The following is a 24210-nucleotide window of genomic DNA, read 5'->3' as shown; positions in this document are numbered from 1 at the left end:
TTGTTTCTTCTTGTGATTGGACCGTTTTGGTATGAGCTGAATGAGAGGACCAAGATCTGATATAGCTGTGTCATGACAAGATTCAATACTCTGTCCCCACATGACTTGCTTCAATCGCCTCAGAAAGTCAAAATGTGAGAGTCCATTCAGAAATTCTTAAGAGTCCATTCTTGAATTTTCTTTGTAGGTGACTACGGTAACGGAAGCACCTGTTTTTCTCTGAAAGTTTGTTATGTTAGCTGAAAAATGCTCAGGCAGAACACCGTTCCTCACACAACCCATTGGAGAACGTATAGTGCTTTGATTCTTTACTACTAAAATCTTCAGTTAACTCTTCAAATGTCATATCATATATTTCACTTGTTGGCAATATTTATCATTGCCTTTTTTGTTTCATGACATAACAGACGTTTTCCAATTTTATTTACAGGTTAGAAGGTCATCAAGACAGTAATTAACTTTAAAAATTGCAGAATTTATTGGATGATTAAGTGGTAAACGAATCTATGAAGTTTGTTTGGATCTATTTCTTCTCAGTAGGTGCAAAGTTTTAGGAATCAATTCAGATGGATTTGCATTGTTTTATATCATATCCTCAATGTTGTTTGCACCAACAATTAATATAGCTACATCAATGCTTTTTAAGTGCCCTAGAGTCTCTTCTGCATTCCTGACAATATAATCCATGGCTGCACCCGAAGTTGCATTCACAGTCAGATGGTAAAATAGATTTTTCCCATAGCTATCTGCAAACACTTGAATATTTTTTATTTAAAATTATGTTCAAGTTCCTTTTGATTTATTTGACTCACCATCTGAGGGAGGATCATTGTTAAGAGGGTATAGTGGCTCAAATCTACTACTGGCAGTAATTTTACATTAATTGTACTGTTTAGTGACTTTTATTGTATCCTTTGATAGAAATTTTGTCAGTGAATTGTCTTATAACTTCTTTGTTTTCAGCTTATTTTTATAACTCTGATTTAGCTCGTGCTCTTCATTTTGCTGTATACAGCATTGGCTTAATATTTTATTATATTTAAAGAGCAAATCCTTAATAATGTCAGTTTCAATTTCTATATGTTGATTATTATACAGGGTGCGGGCAAAATAACCTCCCAATTTTCATTGCTTTATTGTGAGTAGAGGGAGGCACTCAGAATGGTGAAGATAGCCGCAATCGACGCAGGAGAGGGGGAAGTTTAAGTGACGCTCCGCCTGTAAGCACCAGTCGTCAGTCGCCATCATGGTGTGGACGAGTGCATAGAGAGCTTTTGTGATCGAAGTGTTCATACGTAGCAATGAATCAGTTATCATGGCTCAACGCGAATTCCGAACGCGGTTTCAAATTCCTCCTCGTGATTCAGTACCGGACCGCAAGTCTATTGTGCTGTGGGTGAAAAACTTCAGAGAAACTGGTTCTGTTGTGAAACAACGAGGTGTAAGACCTCGTAGTGCTCGTACACCAGAAAACATTAATGAGGTTAGGCAATCAGTTTTGCAGTCTCCTCAACGATCAGCTCGCTAACATGAAGCCGCCCTTTGAATGTCCGACCGTAGTGTTCATCGAATCCTACACATGGATCTTCATTTCCATCCTTACAAGATGGTTGTTGTTCAAGAGCTGTATCAACGTGATTGGCAGATTCGTATGGAAGCGTGTCAAATAATCTTGGAAAGTCTCCCACCGCTGTTGTATTTTTTCAGTGACAAAACTTTCCAGGCATTTCCATCTGCCTGGAAGTGTGAATAAACAGAATTTTCGCTACTGGAGTGAAAACAACCCGAAGGAAATCCCTGAGAGGCCTCTTCATAGTAAACGTGTGACTGTTTGAAGAGGATGGCAATGTTGTTACTGTGAATTCAAACAGGTATGCCACCATGCTAGCAGAATTTTTTTAACCTGCCCTACAACAGAGGGCTTTCGTGAATGTGTGGTTCCAGCAGGACGGTGCCACAGCACATACTGCCCGAATAGCAATGAACATTTTGAGGCAAATGTTTCCTGGCCAATTGATTTCTCGGGAAGGGGACATTGTGTGGCCAGCGCGATCACCCGATTTAACACCATCTGACATTTTTCTGTGGGGTTACTTAAAGGCCGAGGTGTTCAAACATCGCCCCAGAAACCTGCAAGATCTGAAGCAAGCTATACGGGAGGAAGTTCTGCGCATACCTCAAGCCATGCCCGAGAGAGTCCACGACAGTTTCAGAATTCACTTGCAACAGTGTATTGATAACCAAGGCTACTACTTATCTGATATTCTTTTTAAAAGAAAGTAGAAAAACTTCCCATGTCATAGAATAAGTTAAAATGAGTAAAGTTGTTTTTTGGAAAAAAATGTGGCTTTTATTAGCATTTAAAAATAGGGAGTTTATTTTGCCGCACCCTGTATGTTAAAATAAGCCAATATTGCACGTTTCTGAAACACATCAGCATGCATAATTTAAAAACTGCTCATGTAGTCCTGGATGGACAATGTAATAGTTTTATACTACATTATTGGATGATATACACTTTAGTAGCCGTTCAATAAACATTATTAAGTATATAACACAATGTTGTTTTCCTGTTGTGGACAGTTAATGACAGCAACAAATTGAAGAGTTTAGAAGATCTTAAGTAATTAGCCAGTTGGAGAACATTATTCTTGCATAAGTGAGGTTATATTTATCAATAGAATCAAAATAATAAAATGTTTAGTCACTTTGCTTATAAAATAAGAGACTCCAATGCAAGCCACTAACTTTATATTCTGCACCCATATTACTTATTGGAATAAATAAATAAGGTTTGTTACTTAAGTCAAGAGATTTCACAATAAAATCAACATGGTTTGAATTCTTGATTGCAGAACTTACTACAGGATCTATCAAACATGTAACGTTGACTAATTTACATATTTTAATAAGATTAAAATATAATTTAATTGTATCATTCAACAACCAGTCATTCCCAGCAGAGCTGCACAAGACAGCCATGTGCAAGTCAGATAGAGTACATGCCTCTCTACTGTTTGTAATATTTTTTTGAAGATTTTCCAATTTATTATAGGTAGGCTGCTCTGAAAAGCTGCTACTGTTTAAAAAGCTGAGTTATCTAATTTGTATCTAATGCCTCTAAAAAATGACAAATTTTTGAGTAACTATTATGAGGGCCAGAACTGATGGTTGTGTCCATCTGCAATCTTTGCAACTCGCAATGTTTTATGCTATTCTCGTTTCAATTATTTCATATTATTTTATCTTCCATTATAATACAATATTTTTTTAAATCAAAGCCCTCAATATTTAATTTTAATTTTTTTTCATTTATGTACTACAAAAGCGAATATATTCTTTATATGTTCATTTTAGAGTGAACATAATATAAAAATTAACATTCCCCTTGCTCACTCCCTTCACTCCCTTCTTTCTGATTATTTCCTTTTTTCCATCCTTTAAGTACACTTTTATTACAAATTTTGATTTTTGTATTTAAAGTTAAGAAGAAAATTATCTGATAAAAAGTAGTTTTAATTTGTCAGAGAAGAATGGGTTGTAAATTCAGTATTTTATCAAGCTTGAAATCGCTTATATCAGTTTCATGATTATACTGGTAGTCTAGTGATAGTACAACCATTGGTAATAAAGTTGATCAGGTCTAAACACTATTGACCAAGTATTTAACCTTATTTCCTGTCAATGAAATCTAGTGCTTGCTTTACTTCCTGTCACATTAAAAACCAAACAAAAATGTAAAGTTATATTCTTTAAATTATAAGCTTTATTGAATTCCATAGTTAAAAAATAAACTAACATAAAATTTCAACTATGCATTCTGATGACTCAATTAAGACTTTTCAATTTTGGTGAACCGAAGTCAATTGGGATTGTTCCCGCATAGTTTTCAAAGTCTGTATTCATATAGGGTTATGTTAGTATTAATTTTTGGGAACTTTTGGGTTTACAGGTAACTTTTAAATGTAAAACATGATTTTGTAAGGGTTTTGTTTTGGAAACATCAGGGTGGCCACTCCAAACCTCTTTTCATTGTTCTCCAGTTCTTGTAACCAACTGTCCGACACTGGCTGTAGCAGCGCTCACGAGATCTCTTGTGTCCTACAGTCGGACACCACAGTTGTGCCATTTTTTGCTGGTGTAAACGCAGTTCGGACGAGATTTAGATGTGACTGTGATATCAAAACATAACATCACTTTCTTTGTTCTAAACTACGTAATTTGATGACAATCGGAATGTGTGAGGAGCAATCGTTCATAGACCAACAGAGGCCTCAGCCGCGATACGAGCGGTAAACTGTGAGCACTGGATCAATGAGCAACGTAAAGTGTAATGTTTGTGTTGTATATATAGGGAACACTCGACACTAGTCATGGCAGACGTAAGCGGCAGGGCAATACCACACTATGGCGCATAACCGCTGCCAATTCAAGACATTAGATGTTTCTCCTGCCGCTCACCCCTCAGCTCATTCTGTCATTGCTGTGCAACAGGACGCAAACGTTCCCTTCTCGACATTAATAGTTATAACTAACCCACTACTTTCTTCTCCAAAACGTATCTTATCAAACTTTGCAAAAATCCAACTGACATTATGGTGTACTCAAAACACCAGGCTACACATCTTATCAAACCGTAGACATTATATTATTCAACGAACCGAACTCTTAAGCCTGTTTATAATACTGTAAATTTTAGGCCTGTGCTATCTATCTAACACATGTCTTTTCAAAACACTATTTTCACTCAAGAATAAGATTTGGAAAACTTCATCCGGAGATTCCACTTCAACGACTGAATAATACTAAAGTACGAAAAACCTGTTTGTATCGCGGTTACTACAGTTCTGCCGCTTTACCGCTTAAAGCGTACCACTCGTTTAGTGCCATAGTCCGAAACGATTGGTCGGCCCGATTTTAATTGTTGAATGCATTACTACGTATTTTTGGGGGGAAAGGGGCAAAGGCTTGCCGCAGCACAGGAGTAGAACTAACCAAGAAAAACTCACAACACTAGCAGAGGTAACCTTAGATCACCCGGTGTAAGATGTAGCTCACGAACATATGTCGATCTTCATTCACAATTTCACGAACCATATTGTGTAAAATACAATGTTTCGAGATTAATCAGTTCTTGATTCAAGAAGCTGTCAAATTATGTCTTGATTTATAAGTTCTTAGAGATGGGAAGAGTATTTTTGAAATTTTCCTGAGTTCTCCCGGCTTATTCACGGTCCGTACACAATAATCAGACTGGGTCTGACAAGTGGTGCGCTACATGGTGGGGGAACGGAGGGGAACTAACAGAACAGGTGTAGTAGGCCTTAGTTTCGAATAACTCCGCTAGACTGCTACTATAGTTGTTCCATTTTTGTTGTGTGTTTACACTGTGCTTTGTAGAAGTGATAGTACCTTATTTTAGTGTATTTGTGTTTATTGACCAGTTTAATACAACACAATGGACCCTGCCCTACCTGGACCATCTGGTTTGCACGCCGGTGAAATAATGCATAATGTTGAACATTTAGACTGATCTGAATGAAGACAATGATCTTCAACCGGTTATGGATGGTGAATCTGATGACACTGATGATGAATATGGAGAAATCAATGAACCTGATGAAGATCCACACATTTATTACACTACTCCTCAATGGTCATAACAACAACAGGCATGAGATCAATCGAGTTCATGAGAACTGACACATTATTAGTGCCCATATCAGATGAGAGGAAACCAATTGATTGGTTTAACCTTTCAGTTGACATTGTTTTCCCTGGAGAAATTTGTAAGTAAACACATGAATATGCTCTTCAGGTTTATTTCAAACCTACTCTGACACCCAAGTCAATTTATTATTTGTGGAAAACTTGACAGTGGCAGAACTCAAAGTTTTTATTGCTTTAGTACTGCATATAGGCACGATTCGCCTAAACAGAATCCAAGTTTGGTCCACTATTTGGTCTACAGTTCTTCAGAAAAAGTATGTTAAGAAATAGGTTTTTAAACATTTTGTGTTGTCTTCACTGTAGCAAAGTGTCAAACAAGGGGCAAAGGGAGAACTCAATCAACAAACGGGTAGTGAATTATTTTAACAATAAAATGAATCAGGTATTACCCTCAAAAAGAATTATCTCCTGATGAAGCGATGGTCCTGTGACGTGGCAGGTTGTTTTTTCACTAACATATTAAAGGTAAATGCCATAAATATGGTGTCAAACTTTATACATTGATTGAGCATCAAGGACTAATTTTGAAATTTTTGGTCTCTACTGATTTTGATAATGAAATTGTTGGTGAGAAGGGACATACAGAAAAAGTAGTCATGCATTTGTTGAAGGAGAAATTAGGTAACGGGAACTCTGTCTATATGGACAATTTGTATAGCAGCCATAATTTGTCCTCTGGGCTCCTCGGACACTATTCCACAGGAACTTTGCGGCAAGACTATAAACTTGTCCTAACTGACGTAAAATCAGCAGCACTAAGAACTGGAGAAACAATCGCCAGATATGGGAATAACATTATGATTGGCAAATGGAAGGACCAGCGGAATGTGACGTAAATCTCTACAGAGCACGAAGACAAGATGGTATATTTCGTGAACAAGACAGGTAAAAAAAACTAAAGCCTCTCTCCATTATAAAATATAATGCATTTATGAGTGGAGTTAATAGAGCTGATCAAATGCTCAGTTACTACCTCTGTGACAGAAAGTCGATGGGATGGTCCAAAACAATTGTTATCCATATTACACAAATGTTGTTGAATGCCCATGGCTTACACAACATGTACAGACCGAAGAAGATATTATATGATTTTTGATTTGAAGTCATTAGATCATTAGTGCAGGTGCAAGTAGAACTCGTAGAATCTCCAGAACATAAAAGACTACGTCAATCTGCGCATAAGATAAGAAAAACACTGATCGAGACAACAGAAATCGGCTAATAAGGACAACTTAGGAAAATTCGCATATACTGGAAAGATGGGAAAAGGATAATTACACTGTACTACTGTCATACCTGCCCTGACCAACCTGGTATGTGTGTTGGGAAGTGTTTCCAATACCATGACAATTTGTAAATTTTGCTGAGATATGGGTGGTAGAGGGAGGTTGTAAATATAAATGTTTAATATGTAGTATTTGTAATAAATGTGTAAAATAAACGTTGAAGATTGAAAAAGGCAGTTTTTAATAAGAAGCAACAAAACTATGACAAGGTAGTGGAGCATGACGGGAAATGTCAAACTATGCGGGTTACACTCCAGAGGTTAACAAACCAAAACATCCGGTATAAATAGAAAAACCACTTCAAATTCAAAATGGGGCAATGTTCTGATCTTCAGAAACCACATGGTAAGTTTTTATAAATTTTTATTTTTCCGTTCTTTTTGGGTTCTCTTTTTCTCACAGCGAATGTGTTAAGAATAAGTTTTATCCAATAAGCATTATATAAACATGATATTTAATGTTTTATAATATCACTAATACTTATCCAATATATATTGATCACTTTTCACTCTCAAAACTATTTATTGATATAACAGTTTAATAAAAATTGAATTTATAAAACACATTAAAACCTGCTATTCAGCCATCTGTAAGAGATTATGATAATGATTACTTTTCTGATAATCAATTAGATTATCAGAAAAGTTTAACATTCAAAAATATAACATTACTAAATTAATGCTTTGACTTGTTTTATTTTAACTCACTTTTAGAGGGACTCTTTAATTCAAGTAGTAAATTCAAACTAACTAAAGAAACTCTAGTGAAAGAAGTATGCAAACAAAGCATATAAAAATGTACCTTATGATGTAAATATTGCAACAGAATTATGAACTGAATGAACAGAATTTATTTTGCAATATGTTTTGCAAAAAGGAACAAAGAACACTTTTTTACCATATTTGACATCTGGGATTGTTATAGAACTTTCTGCAATATTTGTTGACAGTATAATCTTCCGCTTCCCTTGGGGTGCATATTGCCGAACTTTTTCTTGTTCATCTTTTGTGATCGAGGAGTGTAGGGGGCAAAGCCACAGATTAAAAACTTGTCTAGAACATAAATATAATCACTTTCACCAACAAATTTTATATAAAATTATTAGTATATATACTTTTAATCAAGCAAAATTATAAAAAGACAAGGTAGAATAAATAAGCACAAAATCATGTGCTGCTGAGACATTAAAAGAACCTTCATTATACTTATTAAAATTATAATAACAATGTTATTATTTCATGAGCAAATTTTACCACACAGTTGCTTAAGAAATTGACTCAAAAACTAATAATAATAATAATAATAATTATGATATAAAAGTCAGGTATTAATTGTAAACAAACATATTTTATTTGGCAACCTCTTAGAGCTCTTTTAAATTGAGCATAAGCCAACGCATGGTATTACAAAACAGTAATTTTAATACTTAAAGTGTGAGAATCCATTTTTTGCAGCTTCCAAACTAACCCAAGGTACCTCGAATGGTTTGTTCTCACGAGTATTATGTTGCCTTATTTTGAAGAGAAAACAGTTTACAACCAAAGACAAATACCAGTTATTGATGATATACAGATACCAGATATGAGTCATGCTCTGGCTGACATAGTTTGATCTCAACTCGACCTTGACTTCTATAACACTCTTCCCAGAGGCAGGTCTAAGATGGAAGTAGGAGTTAGAATTACTTGGGAATGTTTGCCAACTGGGAGAAGAAAGAGGCAAAACTATGTACTTAGCAGTATTAAAGGAGACCACATCCACAATTGCCACCACCTCCTCCACCTGATCCCTGTTAATCTCTAAAGATGTAACACTGACTCAACAATAGGTTGTCAACATAATCCAGAGAATTAAACTGCTAGAACTCAATCTTAATGCCTTCATATTGATGCATAGTCCTCAAAACAAAAACAATCAGTTTATGAAAAAAAGTATACATAATAATACATTATTTTGGTAAGTTATATATTATTAGTGAGTTAAAAAAAGACTTGAAAAGTACTAAAAACGCTACAAGCTGTCTATGTAGCAGTTGATTTGCTGGTCAATCGTTATGTGACTGACCGTCTCAGTCTGGATATGGAGTAGACTGGGGCTCTTCTGAGACTGCGGCTAGATACGCTGCTCCACCCAGGCAGTGAGTCACAGAGCTCCGTTTTGTATTATTTCATGTGCTTGTATTGCGTTTCCAGGGTGGCCAATAAAAACCATTTTTCAAATTTCCGGTTTTTTTTCCCAGTTTTTTCCAGTAAATAATTTCAGATTTTCTAATTCATTTTCAAACCATATAAACTAAAATACTATATTTAATCCTGTCGAGTGTAACAATGACAGTTCATAAGCACCAGCTGAATTTGCAGGAAATGCCATGAAGCTGCGGTGGCTTAGAAAATTTCTTTCTTAGCTATATGAAAGAAACTTGGTAAAGATTCATCGCTAACACCTATTTTAAGCTCCTTAGTTTTTATCTCTGTCTTTTAACCCTTTTAGGACCAGACCAAAATTTGACATGTGCAAAGAAAATTTTTGCGTTTTTCTGGCCATGCTCCAAAAACTGTGCATATTAAAAATGTGCGATTTTTCAAGCGTTTGAGAGAAATATCATATCTTCAGAACTAATTACTGTACAGATTTGTTTTTAGGCTTAAAACGTTTATAATTAAATTGTTCATTGTGAAAAAATAAATTTAAGTAATTAAATAGCAAAAAACAATTTGATTTATCTGTTTATCAAATAAAAAAAAGAAAAAAAAATTTAAAAAATTAAGTTTGATCTTCAATAACTACCAAAAATAAGAATAAATGATGTGTGGGAAATGGTATTTATTAGTTCTACATATAATTCTCTATAACTGTACAAAATTTGAAAGCCCTGGAATAAAAAATCAAAAGTTTGTAAATGAATTAAATTTTTCTGTAACACTGGTTAAAACACACTTTTCAGCATTAGCCTAACATACAAAACCTTACAGGCTACTGAGGATATTATTCGGTACTTTGGGATTATACCGACCACACCATTACGAAGAACACAAAAATATACATTTATAGAAACAAACATGATAGAACGAAAAGATAACTCTTTAATTACAAAATTACAAACTTACAACGATTATCAATTAATTGTTAATGGGGTCAGATTCCGTTATATGCCCCCAATGCTAAAACTTTTTTCAATGAACTTAGAATGTTATAAAACGATGTAGTTGAGTAACAGAACTAACATTCCACCAATCAACAAGCATTTCCAGGTATTGTGATCGGTATTGTGGTCGCTGTTATCTTATCTTTCTCGAGAATCCCGATTACGGCAGGCCGCGCGGCATCACATGATTATTTAAGTTTTTTGCACGGTACATAAAAACAAGTTTTGTGTGTTTTTTTTCAATAAAGAGTTTAGTTTTTGTGTTTGTAGAAATGTAGGGGTAAAACACGGAAGCGACACACCAGCTGAACAGGCGGCGAGACTCTGCAATCACGTTATCTACTAGACCGTTCGACTTTGACCTCTGTCTGAGGATGGGGAGGGGTTTGCGATAAGAATTCCTGTTTTATATTGATACTAATCTAGTAATCATTAGAAGCAAATGTAAAATAACGATTCATGTCTGGATGTGGTCAGTATAATCCCAAAGTACCCTGACAACATTACGATGCAACATGGCCGTAAAATATTTTTTTTCACCAAGCTGATGATTCCAAAGACGTTTAAAATTTGATATCACAGTAAGAAACATACAGGGAATAGAAAAATAGTATATTTATTCCATATAGAAGATTAAAATATCTCTTAAAAAATATGAAAAGTCCGCCAGCGATAAATCAGACGGCTGGTCCTTTTCGCATAGTACGCCGCCGGCGATAAATCAGACGACTGGTCCTTTTCGCATAGTACGCCGCCAGCGATAAATCAGACGGTTGGTCCTTAAAGGGTTAATGTAACAACATTGTGTATACCTAATATAAAAAAATGTGTTAGCTAACCATCAGTAATTTGTGTACTGCTGATCAACTGTCATCTACAAGTAGACTTACTTGGATTCTTGATTCAGCTTCTACACCTTAGTAGTTGTAAAAGTGAAATCGTACTATCCAGGCTTAATTTAAAAAGTTCTCTTGGTATTGGAATCAAGTGAAGAGCCACGGTGTAGAGTATCCATCCCTAATAAAAATTGTTAATAGTTAATGACATTGTCTTCCTTTGATGACAAGTCTCCACTCACACGCGACTTTGACCTTAAGTTTGCAGAACGTCCTTTACCCTTACAGCTCAAATCTAAGATTATAAAAATTGTTAATAGTTAATGACATTGTCTTCCTTTGATGACAAGTCTCCACTCACACGCGACTTTGACCTTAAGTTTGCAGAACGTCCTTAACCTTACAGCTCGAATCTAAGATTATAAAAATTGTTAATAGTTAATGACATTTTCTTCCTTTGATAACAAGTCTCCACTCACAAGCAACTTTCAGCTTAAGTTTGCAGAACGCCCTTCACCCTTACAGCTCGAATCTGAGATTATAAAAATTATACTGAACCATTTTAATCAGTGCATCTTTCCATGTCATATATAATAACATGTACTAAGTTAAAAATGCATTTTACAAAACCCTTGTACGAAAGATCCGTGATGGGCCTTATGCCACTAGAAAAGCACTTAAGGGCCTGTCATGGACCTTTCGCCACGTCCAGAGTTGAAACTCAACTTACGGATTTTTCTTATCTTCACACGCAAGCAGGTCAAACAAAGTCTCGATCTGGTAAAGGCCTGGCAAGAAAATTAGAACTGCTCCTTTTTCATCATTGATCCTTTTCTTTTCATATTCAACTTGATCAATTTTGTTGAAAGCTTGAATCATGAATGGGATCAGTTCGTATAGCTCTTTAGAAATATTCGGTTCATCTCTGTTGGATCGAGGAAACTGTAAACATAAAAGAAGTATTTTAAACAAACCTGTGGAAAAAAACCAATAAGTTATGTATGGTTTTGATTAAACCTTCCTAAAATCTCACAACTTAATCTAACTGTTTTATTTGGTTAGGTGAGATAGTGTACAAATATGTTATCTATTTTCAAGATTAGATAAGTAAAGTTTTCATTTTATCTGCCACTGCAGCTGCCATGAGAATGCCTTTGATCTATTATTTATTTAATCACTTAGTATTAACTATGTAATAACAATAAATACTTAATTTATTTATTTCTTTATTTACAACCATATATTTTTATAGTTCTGTAATAGTTTTGCAAAGTTTAAGTACTTGTTTTGAGGTCTATCATACTCAAGTGAACTTCTCTTACTTTTATTTGTATACATTTTAAACATATTTTTACATTGTATTTAGCGTTAGCAGTTGCTGAGTAACTGAAAGTTTGTTTCTATTGTATTAACAGTTTTTTTTTTTATTTCAACAGGTTTGAATTTAAAATATTACATAATAAGAGAAAAATATTACTACTACCTCAGTAGTTTAACCCTTTGACCGATCGGCAGGTTGTAGAGAACCGCCGACATCCTAGTATGAGGACGTTTTGTAGTATCACTATATTTTTGGTATTTAAACAAATAGCGAGGCCTTGTTTCGTGATTTGCCATCTCAAAAGATCAAACTAACATATTTAATATTTATTCGTCAGTACCACTGTTTCACAAAAGTCACATGACTCAAATCACCACAAGTCTGTCACCAGCTGTTCACTCTAGGTAGTCAGCAAAAAGCTTCACAAAAGAAAACAAGTATTACTTCTTTCAACATACAGTAATGGTTATTGATCAATTGGAATCAAAAAAGGGGAATAAAGTCTTTATAACCAGTAGGCCTAAAATGATAAGCCACTACATTCATAAGTAGATTTGGCAGACCAAATGCTCTAATGTTATTTGGATGAAAGGCATACTCTGCGCTATTGGAAAAAGGAGTGTTTCATATTCTTTATAAAATGGACACAGACAGGCCCAAAAATGGACATTTCAAGACTAGCTTTCAAAATTTATATTATAGAAGCAATAATGAAGAATGGCACGGCGATCCCACTTCAGTAAAACATGAAGGTTTCGGTAATGACCCTCTTTACCATTTATTGGAAAGCAAACAGAGAAATTGCTCAGTGAGCAGTGCTCAGAGTTAGGGCCGTACTAAGCTTTGGTGAGCCCCGGAAAAGATATTTGGCTAGGTCCTATCATGGGCCCATATCCTGCCACCGCGCACCCATCACACCGCCTTGCCCCCCCCCCTCCCACCACAACCGCTATCACATTGACAACATCTTATTATTTTGTTACTGATAGTAAGATTCAATATATGTTGCTAAAAATCAGTAAAGAAAAAAATCTAGGATCATTGGAAAGAAGTTTAATTTATTATTACTAGTAAATGAATACAACATTTTCCAATATTATTTTTTATTCCGCAAGGCCTTTCGGAATCAGTGATTCCATCATCAGGCACTTCACAAATGAACAAATACAAATACATTAAATTTTTTTAAATAATAGATATTATATTAACATATGGTAAAAGATTTGGAAATATGATTAGTCAGTATAAAATATTTAAACAGAATTACATTTTAATTTTCTTATAAATTGAGATGAGAGTAGAATTGAATTTTGAATAGATCCGTCTTCATTATTGATAATTTTTTCTTGATTTGTGTTAATGTAAAATGTTTCCCAAGCATATAAGTGTATTGTGTTAGTAACTTCTTTCAATAATCGTAAATTTGTATTAGAGATTATGTGTCCAGATTCAATACAGTGATTCGCAAAGCAGATTTTTCATTTCTTCTATATTTTATATGTGCAAAGTGTTCTTTAAATCGTGTCTTGATATTTCTTTTTGTTTGGCCAATATACAAATTTATCAAATTCGTTGCATTTAATTTCATAAATTCCTGATTTGTTTTCGAACATGTTTTTGTCCTTGGGATTTCCTAATATTTGTGATGATTTGTTGTTTGTTTTGTAAGTGACAGATTTGTTTGTATGCTTTTTAAAGGTTTTCTGTAATTGATTTGAAATATAACTGTATGTTATACAAATGAATTCTTGTTTGTTATCTTGAAGGGGTAGTAATGTTCTAGATTTTCTTTTGATTGATTTGTGAAGTTTGTTGTCAATAAGTTGTGTGGAGTAACCGTTAAAAATAGCAATATCTTTTATGTAGTTTAATTCTTTGTTGTAGTTGTTGATATAGAGTGTATTTAAAAGTCTGTAAATCATTAAATTAAAACTAGCTCATTTTGTTGAGGTGGGTGGCTAGATTCGTTGACAATAAATCTATTTATATGCGTTGGTTTCCTGTAAATGTCAAATTCAAATTTTGATTGGTTTCTAATTACTAAAACATCTAAAAATACTGTTTTGCTCAACTTCATATGTAAACTTAATGGTAAGAGTAATATAAATTTAGGGTCAGGATAAAGTCTTGTATTTTTTCATTTTTATTAAATATTGCAAAGACATCAACATATTGAATCCACTTTCTTGGGAAATATTTCATTTTAGTTTTAGCCGTAGTTTCAAAATGACTCATAAAAATGTTTACAATGAAACATGAAAGAGGATTTCCCATTGCTGTATAATTGGTGGTCGATTAAATTTTAAAATAAGTGGATTACAAATTTTAAACCTCCAAGTGGTAATTAAATCACTTTAAAGTGCTGGGCTGTTTTGAAGCAAAATACATGGTTTCTTAAAAGCCACTTTTTAGATACAAATATAGATTCAAAGATCATGTGTTTTATATATATATATATATATATATATATATATATATATATATATATATATATATATAATTATATAATTCTTTTCAGAAAAACATGCTTTAGGAAATAAAGATAATTTAAAACAATTACCACTTTTCTCTAAAAAAAGTCTTGATGAATAGTAGATAATTTTTTTCTTTTTGTTTTTTTTTTTAAATTGTGAGGTTGTAAATGCGTTTTAAAACATGGTTATAAATATTTCAAAAAATACAAATTGTTTCAAATTTCACTGTGAACAAGAAAAATGTTACTTCAAAGCATTTTGAACAAAAACTACACACACAAAATAAAACAATTAAAAAAAATGTTCCGCACACCAAAATTTGCACAATGGACATATTCAAAGTAAACACTTCTCAAACAATATTGGTTTTGGATGTACATATAACCTCACAAAAGCTAAATGTCTGTTATAATAATTATGAATAGTTAAAAAAATCTTATTATGGTCCTTCTGTTTATATACATATGTATATAAACATATGTAATGTATATGTTTATACATTTTTTACATTTGCTAAAGAAACTTAATCAGAGTCAGATTCTGATTGCTATGCTACCCTCTTTCTTCTGCCTCCCCCTACAGGCCTCCTGAAGTGCTCTAAGGCACTGTAGCAACTCATAATAAAATAGAAAATACATAAACAAGAAGCAAGAATCTATCGCACAGTGAATAATAACACAAATCAAAACAATACATCGCAGCCCGAACGATAACTAACCTAGATGAAATCTACAACAAAGTACAGCACGGCAACAGCTGACAAAATCAGCTGACTGTTATTTTTCATTTTACTCAAAGGCTTACAAAATAGAGCCAGTGCATAGAGAAATATTTCCTACGTTGTACTATGAAAATTACGGAATAATTAAATAAACCATTTTACGGCAATTTAATAAAAACGAACATATCGCACAGTGCGATAGTAGCACTTGAGGGTTAAAAAGTGATGGTAATTATGAATTGCCACCAAACCTTTTTAGTTACATATAAAACTTATACTAAAAATATGTACTGTGACAATAAAAGGTTAAATATGAAGTGCTAATTAATTAAATTTTTTAACATATTGAATAACACAATCTTACCTCTCCCAAATTGCGTAATGCATCGAGGTAATTCACTTGAACTGTGAACTTACTTTCACGTTTTATCTCATAGAATGGTGCTAACTGCCTCTCATTGCGTAATATAACTTCAAAGTATTTAGCAAAACGTGATACATCCATGGTTGCAGACATGAGGACAACCTGAAACAATGAGTCTTAGTTTTAAAAATGTATAAAATTAACCCAGCTGTAGTCGCTGTGAGGCATAGTGACCCGCACACGTCTTTTTTAATTGGCCCTGACAGTACTAAGTATTGATCGGTCATGGTCTTCCTAATACGTTCTTCACTCCCTACAGCCTTGCATAGTTTTTGTATAGTTTGAGCGGAGCTATTCTCCAGGAAAAAACACCCAGACCCGCAGCGACCGTTTTCATTGGGAAGTTACATATCAAGTAACTATTTTGATTAAAAAAATTTATGGTTTTTTAATTGATATTATGTGTAATGTTATTGTATAGTTTATCAACAAAATGAAATGGATCAAGAACAAAACAAAAGTGCTTACGAATATATCTGAAAAATGTATGATATGAATTCTCTAAGATAGTGATATTGAACTAAATATATTCCCCAATGCTTGTTTTTTCATATCATTAATGTACTTTATATCTAAAAAAAAAAAACATAAAATTGCAACTGAAGTATTTTATAACAGAATTTGCATAGAGACATATGAAAAATAGATAACATAATGCACCAGGATTTGTAACATAATTTTCGATATCTCAAAATAAACAGTAAATAAATAAAATGTTTATTCATAGTGAGTTTAATTCTACTGTATAGCACCAAAATAAATAAATATCTATGTATTTAATAATTAAATAAGTACAATAATTTGCAATGTTTTAAATTTATTAATATTATGGTCATCTTGATTCACCAGTTTCGGGTACAATATAGCTGCGACCATTCTCAGATTAAGTATTAATGAATTGATGATGATTATGGAAAATTTTCAAGAAAATTCAACAAATTAGTTTCTTTTCTGTCTATTTGTTTTACTTACATTACATTATTGGTAGACATGTTTTGAATTTGACTACTTTCCTGTGAGTACAGACTACATAAGTCTATTGATGGATGTGTTGATCTGGTTTATGTATGCTATTTTACCACCAGCTACATATATTTGGTCGCTGGCAGATGATTTGCCAGGATGATGTTTCGTGTCACCAGTCACAGTCACAGTCCCTGTCTCAGGTGATTTGCTGGTCACAGCTATTATGTTAGTCACACAAATTTAGCTAGTTACATGTGTTTTGCTAGCTGTGGAAGGAAGTTCCAGCAGTAAAAGGGTTCTGTTGATGCCAGTTATTTTGGCAGTTGTAAGTCTCAAGTCAATTTCTGTTGATCTAGCAGAAGTGGGAGTTTTATCGGGGAAAGGTAGTTTGTTTGTTAAATGTGAAGTTTGCCTGTATTAATTATTTATTTTCTGTGTAGTATTTGTAGAAGTATAGTGTGCTCTTGTGTATATTGTGTATGGAGTGGTATATAGCAGAGTTCACCATTGGTTGAAGACATACACACTATCGCAATAAGTTTGGTGTCTTTATCATAGAATTTCTGTATAGTTGACACATTAAAACCTGTGCACACTGAAAATCCACAGTTCTTATTTTCCCAATTTTAAAGGTCAGAAGGTTTTGTCAATATTTCTTTGTCAATCTTTAGATCATATTTGTTTAAACCATTACCATTACTATAAACGTACCTTAACATTTGGTGAATTAATTCGCAGCAATCTCTTGACGATCAATAGGGCAAAATCCATGTCTTCTTCCCTCTCATGAACTTCATCTAATAAGATATGAGTGTAATCATTTAGGTGTTTGGCACTGATGATCTTTTCCAAAAGAACACCAGTGGTGCAGTACAGCAGGCGGGTGTCATCACTGACTGTTCGATCCAATCCGACCTGTTGTCACAACAAAACAATTAACTCTTTGAGTACTAAATCCATGTAACTACTTTAGGTCACATAAGACAGCAAGCACACTAAGACATCTGCTGCAGGCAAAATTTTAAATATTTTACCACCAATCAGTTTTTAAAAGCCAGTACTCTTAAACTCTTGTACTCAATATTACCGGGCTACAAATAAACATTTTTGAAGTGTGTATATGCATGTGCGTGACTGTGTAAGTTTTATTGATGACTACAAAATGCACTGATTTTAACCAAATTAACCCTTTTGGGTCCAAGACCAAAAAAATACTAAGACCCGAAATTACACACTGGCATTTTGGGGATATGACCTGGAGCTGCAATTATTATTATGTAGCATTTTTCTGAGATTTGTGAAAAAACCATGTAGCTAGAACTCTAATAAAAATAGAAAGCTACTTTTTGTACCAAAATTTGTAGAACTGAATTGTATTCAATACAAAAATTATTCATAAATTCATTGTTCTTTAAATATATGCACGATAAACAATATATGATATAATTCATATATTAATATTCAATATAGTGAATTTAATAAATTAACATTCACTAATATTTATTAAATGTGATACCACAACAAACTATGACCTGATATCCGACCAAGCCGCCGACCTCCCACTTGCGTTCCTCACAGACATGTTGAGCAATGGCGATGGCTGCTATACGCCGGGGCTGTGTCACAATAATGTTGCAGTGACTGCCGCGCTCTACGTGAGAGTCCAGGATAAACTGTGGGATCTGAGTGCTCTTACCACAACCAGTCGGTCCCTTGATGATGCAAACTTGGTTCAGTTCGATCATGGACAGTATCTATAAAAAATATTTATCATTGTTTTAAAAATGTAATTAATCTTTTTCAAAGAAATATATACAATAAATTTGGTACAGAAGAACACTGCACCAATTTTAACAGAGAATTAAACTTATGTGGAATCCCACTAGGTCAATTAATAATTACACTATCTTCAAAGTTTATTACGCTACGTACTCAAACAAATCAACAAGACCAGGTGAGTGACAGTAACCTTTTTATAGTTCTAAATTTTAAAGTCTCTTTAACTAAAGATCCCTTAAGTGGTGTTGAAGTATTTATAGACCATTTTTTGCGTAGATAACTAACTACAAGAGTTATATTCTACAAGAATCTAATGACAATTTATAATAGAGTTAAACCCAAATATTATTCTAATGACTGGCAGTACACACATGTAACATTAGCTGATGGGACAAAGAGAACGGTAAATCCACATTTGCTAACAGCCAACCTAATGAAGTATAAATCACTACAAACTTCATTTTCACCAGAAACTTTTATCACCAAGAAAATTATTTTTTGGCATACATTATAAATAAACTAATTAAGCATGTAAAGAGAAATCTATATAGATTATACCAAAATATCAAGTGAAAATTTGCAAGAATAAATATATTACTTGATAAAGAAGGTTCTAAGGTGTATGAATAAATGTCTATAAATGACCAATTATAGTTATTTGCAGTGCTATAGTCGGCAGGGCTCCACCGCAGCACCCACAACAATCCTATTTGATGGCCCCACATTGATGTTACACTTAAGGAAAGATCAGCATCATGTGATATAGTACCGTTACATTTTACTATTATAAAATATACAACAGTGTTTGAATTTTCAGTTTTAACATCCATCTTGTTTAAAGTCTTAAAATCTATTGACTTGGTGAACAAAGTAATTCAGAATCATTGTGTGATTATTAACATGGTAGTAGGAACCTAAAGGGTTTAGTTAGTGAACTTCAGAGCATTAGGGATGAAGGATGAAAAGAAATGTGATGTAAAGTTACAGTTTTAGTAAAAGATAATGGCTGAAAGGATCACGTCCTAACCGAACAATTTAAGAGGATGAACATAAAATAATGGGTTATGAAGACAGTACCTGACAAAAACACACAAGATTATGCAAAAACATTTAAAAGAAATGGTTTCTACGACATTTTAGACTAGATAATAATGGGTCTGAATCCGAAGTTTCAATTACTTGAGGAAATTCTTAAGATCCTCAATCCTTTTAGTGTTTAGATGCATGACAAAAGCAGAAATTAAAACAAAATCAAACGATTTAGTTTTAAGACATCCAAGCTATCTGCAATGAATTAGTGGATACATTATTTAATTCAAGGCCTTAAGCTAGCGTATACTATCAACTTTGAAAAACAATTAATTCGAAGTCCCTTAAATAAGAGTAACTTAACAATATGTACAAGACAAATATTTACAGGTTTCCAAATCTGAGTTTAATTGTTTATTTCTTTGACTGTTTATTCCGACAACTGTTGCAAGCACGGAAAGACTGACAATCGAGCGGTGTAGTGTCATATGTAGTAATCTCAGATACTGCACGCTTGTGTTATCCACAATGGTGAAGATGATAACTTTACAGGTACAGATTCAGATTCTTTATTGAACATATTCTTGGAGAATAAAACAAATGTCAAAAGAATGTCTGTGTTATAAAAGTATGTGAAAGTGTTAGTGTTTGTAAAACCTACGAAATTTTAGTGAAAGTAAATTTAATTTATTTAATAGTGCGCTTGACCACTTCCACAGGCGAGGAACTCGCTGATGCAGTAGATGGATTTGTATGTGAACCAGCGTTGAAGAGATGTTTTCAGCTTCTTGGAGTTTTGTATTTTTAGCTCTATAGGAAGTGCATTGAAGTCTTGCACCAGCATATCCAGGCTTCTTCTCAAATAGAGTTGTCCTGTGAGTTTGTAGGTAGAAGTCATTATCTTGTCTGGTGTTTCATTCGTAGATGTCCTTATCTTTTTGCAAGCTAAGTCTTGAAACATGCAGAATCATTTTCAGGATGTATAGAGAAGCCAATGTCATGATGTTAAATTCTTGATAGCCTCTCAACAGCTGTAACGTGGCTTCAAATTGGCCATAATCTTAACAGCTTTTTTTAAGGATCTTAATCTGTTGCAGGTTGTCACATGATGAGCCCCCCCACAGTTTATCCCATATCTCACACATGACTCAAACAGAGCATAAGTTGTTTTAGTTGCTTCGTCAGTGCTACTGGTCTTCTCTCTTTTTAAGGCAAAAATGGCTGTGCTGAGTTAAATACTTAGTTCGTCAACATGGAAATTCCATGACAAGTGATCTTCCAGTAATACTCCCAAGGTGTTTTGTACACTTCACCACTTGTATATTTGGAGGGTTACTGAAGTCCACCTTGTGCCTTTCCAGCACAAGAAATTTAGTTTTATTTTCATGAATACAAGGTCATTCTGAACACATGCTGACTGAGATGAATGTGTTGATTTCAAGTTGTTCAAAAGACTTATTAGCAGTCATCAGCACTGTATCATCAGTGTACACAATTGGATAGCTATGTGGTTCTATTTGAGGTGAAAGACATGCTGTAAACAACAACACCGAGCCCATCACTGATCCCTGGAAGCTCTTCTTCTTATTGTCAGTGAAGCTGATTTCTCTTCCTGTGATAGTCCATTTAGATATTTAATACAGAAATATTTTGACGTTCACTTAAATAACTATCAAACCAATTTAGTGCTACATTCTTTATCCCTAAAGAACTCAGTTTTGTCACAAATAATCTATGTTCTAAGCAGTTAAAAGATTTGCTTAGGTCGAGAAAAACACTTGTGACTCTATTTCGGCATCAATAATGTCAATTGTCCAATCAACCAAGTAAGTCAAAGCAGTCATTGTTGATCTTCCAGTCAGGAAGCCATGCTGTCTTTCTGGAAGTAGATTATTACTGGCAAGGTTATGTAGCAGCCTAGAAAGTACTACATTCTCAATTATTTTGGAGTTAGAGGTTACCAAACAGATTGCTCTAAAGTTTTGCACTTCCATGTCTGCTTCCTTGCTTATAGAGAGGGTAAACCTTACATATTTTCAGCTTTGATGGAAAGATACCTTGAGCCAGTGATTTAGTGATTATATCAGCTAAAAGGTGGCATGATTTATGGGAGTATTTTAGATGATATTTCATCAATTCCAGCTAAATTATAAGGTTTTAACTGTTGAATGGTCTTGAGGACTTCCTCTGAAGATGTTATGTGAAAATGCGATAAGTGACAATGTATTATTTGGAAATTTTAATTGTGATGTATTATTTGATTGGAAGTTATTTATTCTTAAAATCTAGTCAGTGATATTGATAAAGTGCTCCTTAAAGATGTCTGCAACATTGTGTATGTCACTCACTGTATCACTCATCCTCAGACCCAGATGCAGTCTTCAACTCCTCTCATGTTCAGTGTGAACCCACTTCGAGATAGCCCTAAAGGATTCACAGCTTAAAATATAACAGAACACCTGAGGCCCTTTCATGTTGGACATTGAGCCCAGGTTGGCCAAGGCATCAGCTCTTTCGTTTCCAGGACCCCCTCATTTAATTTGAATCTTATTGTGTTATATAATTTTTCTTCAACTGTGGTGTTTGTTAATTTATAAACTCTTTAACCGTTGTAGAGGACTATATTTGCAAGCAGACCACTTGCCATTACCGCTACTACCACTATCACCACTAAATTACACAGTGGAAATACATTAATTTCTCATAGCCTAGAGATTATAACTACCTTTTCTCTTTCTCTGTGGATAGGCTGCAGTTGCTCAGAAGGCTCGGACGGTGAGAATGTGTAACGTTGGTACACCTGAGTGAGCTCTTCTCTATTGAGTTCTCGCAGATTTGGCAAAGTGCCAATGGACGTCAGCTCCTCAGGTTGAAACATATGACTGGCACTGCTCTCGCCCTCAGTTACATCAATCCGCTTTACATCGTGGCTCAGTGATGTGATTGACTGTACATAAACCATTTAAAATAAACAAATTATTCGCATTTAAGTACATTTTAAAGAAGATCGAGACTAATTTTTAAAACATTTTTAAGGTATAGCAATACTGTTATTGAAAATAGATAAACACACACATGCGCACGTGCACACACTCACACACACTTGTAATGAGGTTTACAGGAAAATCAGTTTACATGTTGTTTAATTTTTGGGTTCACAGAACCCTTAACTGATTAAACTGGACTAAAACCATTAATAATACAACCTAACAATAATTATAAACATAAAAATACTATAAACAACAAGTTCCCAATCAGCCAATGTGTATAATATTTGTAAAGTTTGAGACAAATAAAATAAAATTTAAAATAGAGAAAGAGAATTATCTTACGTTTAACATGTCTGGTTGCCTTGATTTAAAAATTAACTAATGTGTGATTTTAACATTTCTTAAATTAATCATATTAGTACCAAGATTTGGATTTTTCTCTATATAATAAATTCCTTTTAGATTGAAGCAATTTTCAAGGTTATTTTGATTATGTTGAATGGTATGTGCAAATGGCCTCTCAGAATTTATAAACAACATCAAACCGATGATCTGTCATTCTTATTCTTAATGGATTGATGATTGTTTGCCAATATACTCTTTGCAACAGAATTTGCAGCTTAGTTGATAGATTATGTTTTTTTTTTGTGTGCAATCAATTTTACCTGTAATGGGGTATTCCTTTTCTGTTGTACTACTTATACAAGATTTAGAATTAATTCACAACTTACAAATGCTGCATCTTGGCTTGTTACAGGGATTGCACACATTACATTTTATGTAATTTCTTCTTGTTTACTACCTTCATAGTTTAATTTCAGCCTAGAAAGATGTTTAGGTAAATTGGGAGTTTTTTTTTTAAGATTACTTAAGGAAGTTTAGGACATAAATTTCGAGTCTCAAAGATTTGAAAATGAGAAAAGACACCTTCAGAATTTTATTGATCTTATGAACGACAGCAAAATACAACGTAATAAATTTAGATCAGTACGATTAATGATATTGGAATTGATTTAATTGCATTAATTTGTTTATCTACAAGATGTTTTGGATACCTCCTTTAATTATTAATGGTATTTATGGAAATACAAAATGGTAATGAAAGTCACCATTATATAATAGGATCAAAGAAAACATAAAACACGAGAAAGGGCCTAACAGAAGAGTAAAAAACTGCACATCCTTGTTGGGATTGTACATCCAAAGATCATTGTATTAACTGTGAAACCAATATAATACACTGAGAACCTAATTTCTTTAAAAGGAAATTAATCAAGACTTCAAATAGGCCATTTCAAATTGAGGATTAATACCATTCTCTAATAACATTTCAATCCAATAATCAAAAAAGATAGACTGGGTTAAAAATTATCAAAGTTATATTAATTAGTCAGATGAACCTATTTGCAAAGAAAATCATGAACAGTTTTTAATCATTATAAAAAGTCTCATTTTGTCCCCTCACCTAGTCCTTTTAGAGCTCTAATTGTCCTCTTTTGTATTAAGACA

The 24210-nt window shown here is 33.7% G+C and overlaps 1 protein-coding gene across 2 annotated transcripts in view; it reads right to left on the bottom strand.

The window, feature by feature from the left end:
• LOC124372256 (probable ATP-dependent RNA helicase spindle-E) overlaps positions 1-24210 on the bottom strand; it is a 116419-nt gene that overhangs the window by 81309 nt on the left and 10900 nt on the right. For both annotated transcript variants that reach the window (XM_046830640.1, XM_046830633.1), the window contains exons 3-8: positions 22437-22658; positions 18436-18657; positions 17615-17818; positions 15878-16039; positions 11728-11939; positions 7914-8068 (exon numbers count right to left, since the gene is read on the bottom strand). In XM_046830640.1, coding sequence (XP_046686596.1) covers positions 7914-8068; positions 11728-11939; positions 15878-16039; positions 17615-17818; positions 18436-18657; positions 22437-22658 — 1177 coding nt within the window. The remainder of the gene's footprint in view (positions 1-7913; positions 8069-11727; positions 11940-15877; positions 16040-17614; positions 17819-18435; positions 18658-22436; positions 22659-24210) is intronic.

The sequence above is a fragment of the Homalodisca vitripennis genome, chromosome 1 (assembly GCF_021130785.1).
Source record: "Homalodisca vitripennis isolate AUS2020 chromosome 1, UT_GWSS_2.1, whole genome shotgun sequence".
NCBI classification, from domain to species: Eukaryota; Metazoa; Arthropoda; class Insecta; order Hemiptera; family Cicadellidae; genus Homalodisca; species Homalodisca vitripennis.
Note: the sequence above shows the minus strand (reverse complement) of the source record. Positions and strands in the feature narration are given on the sequence as shown.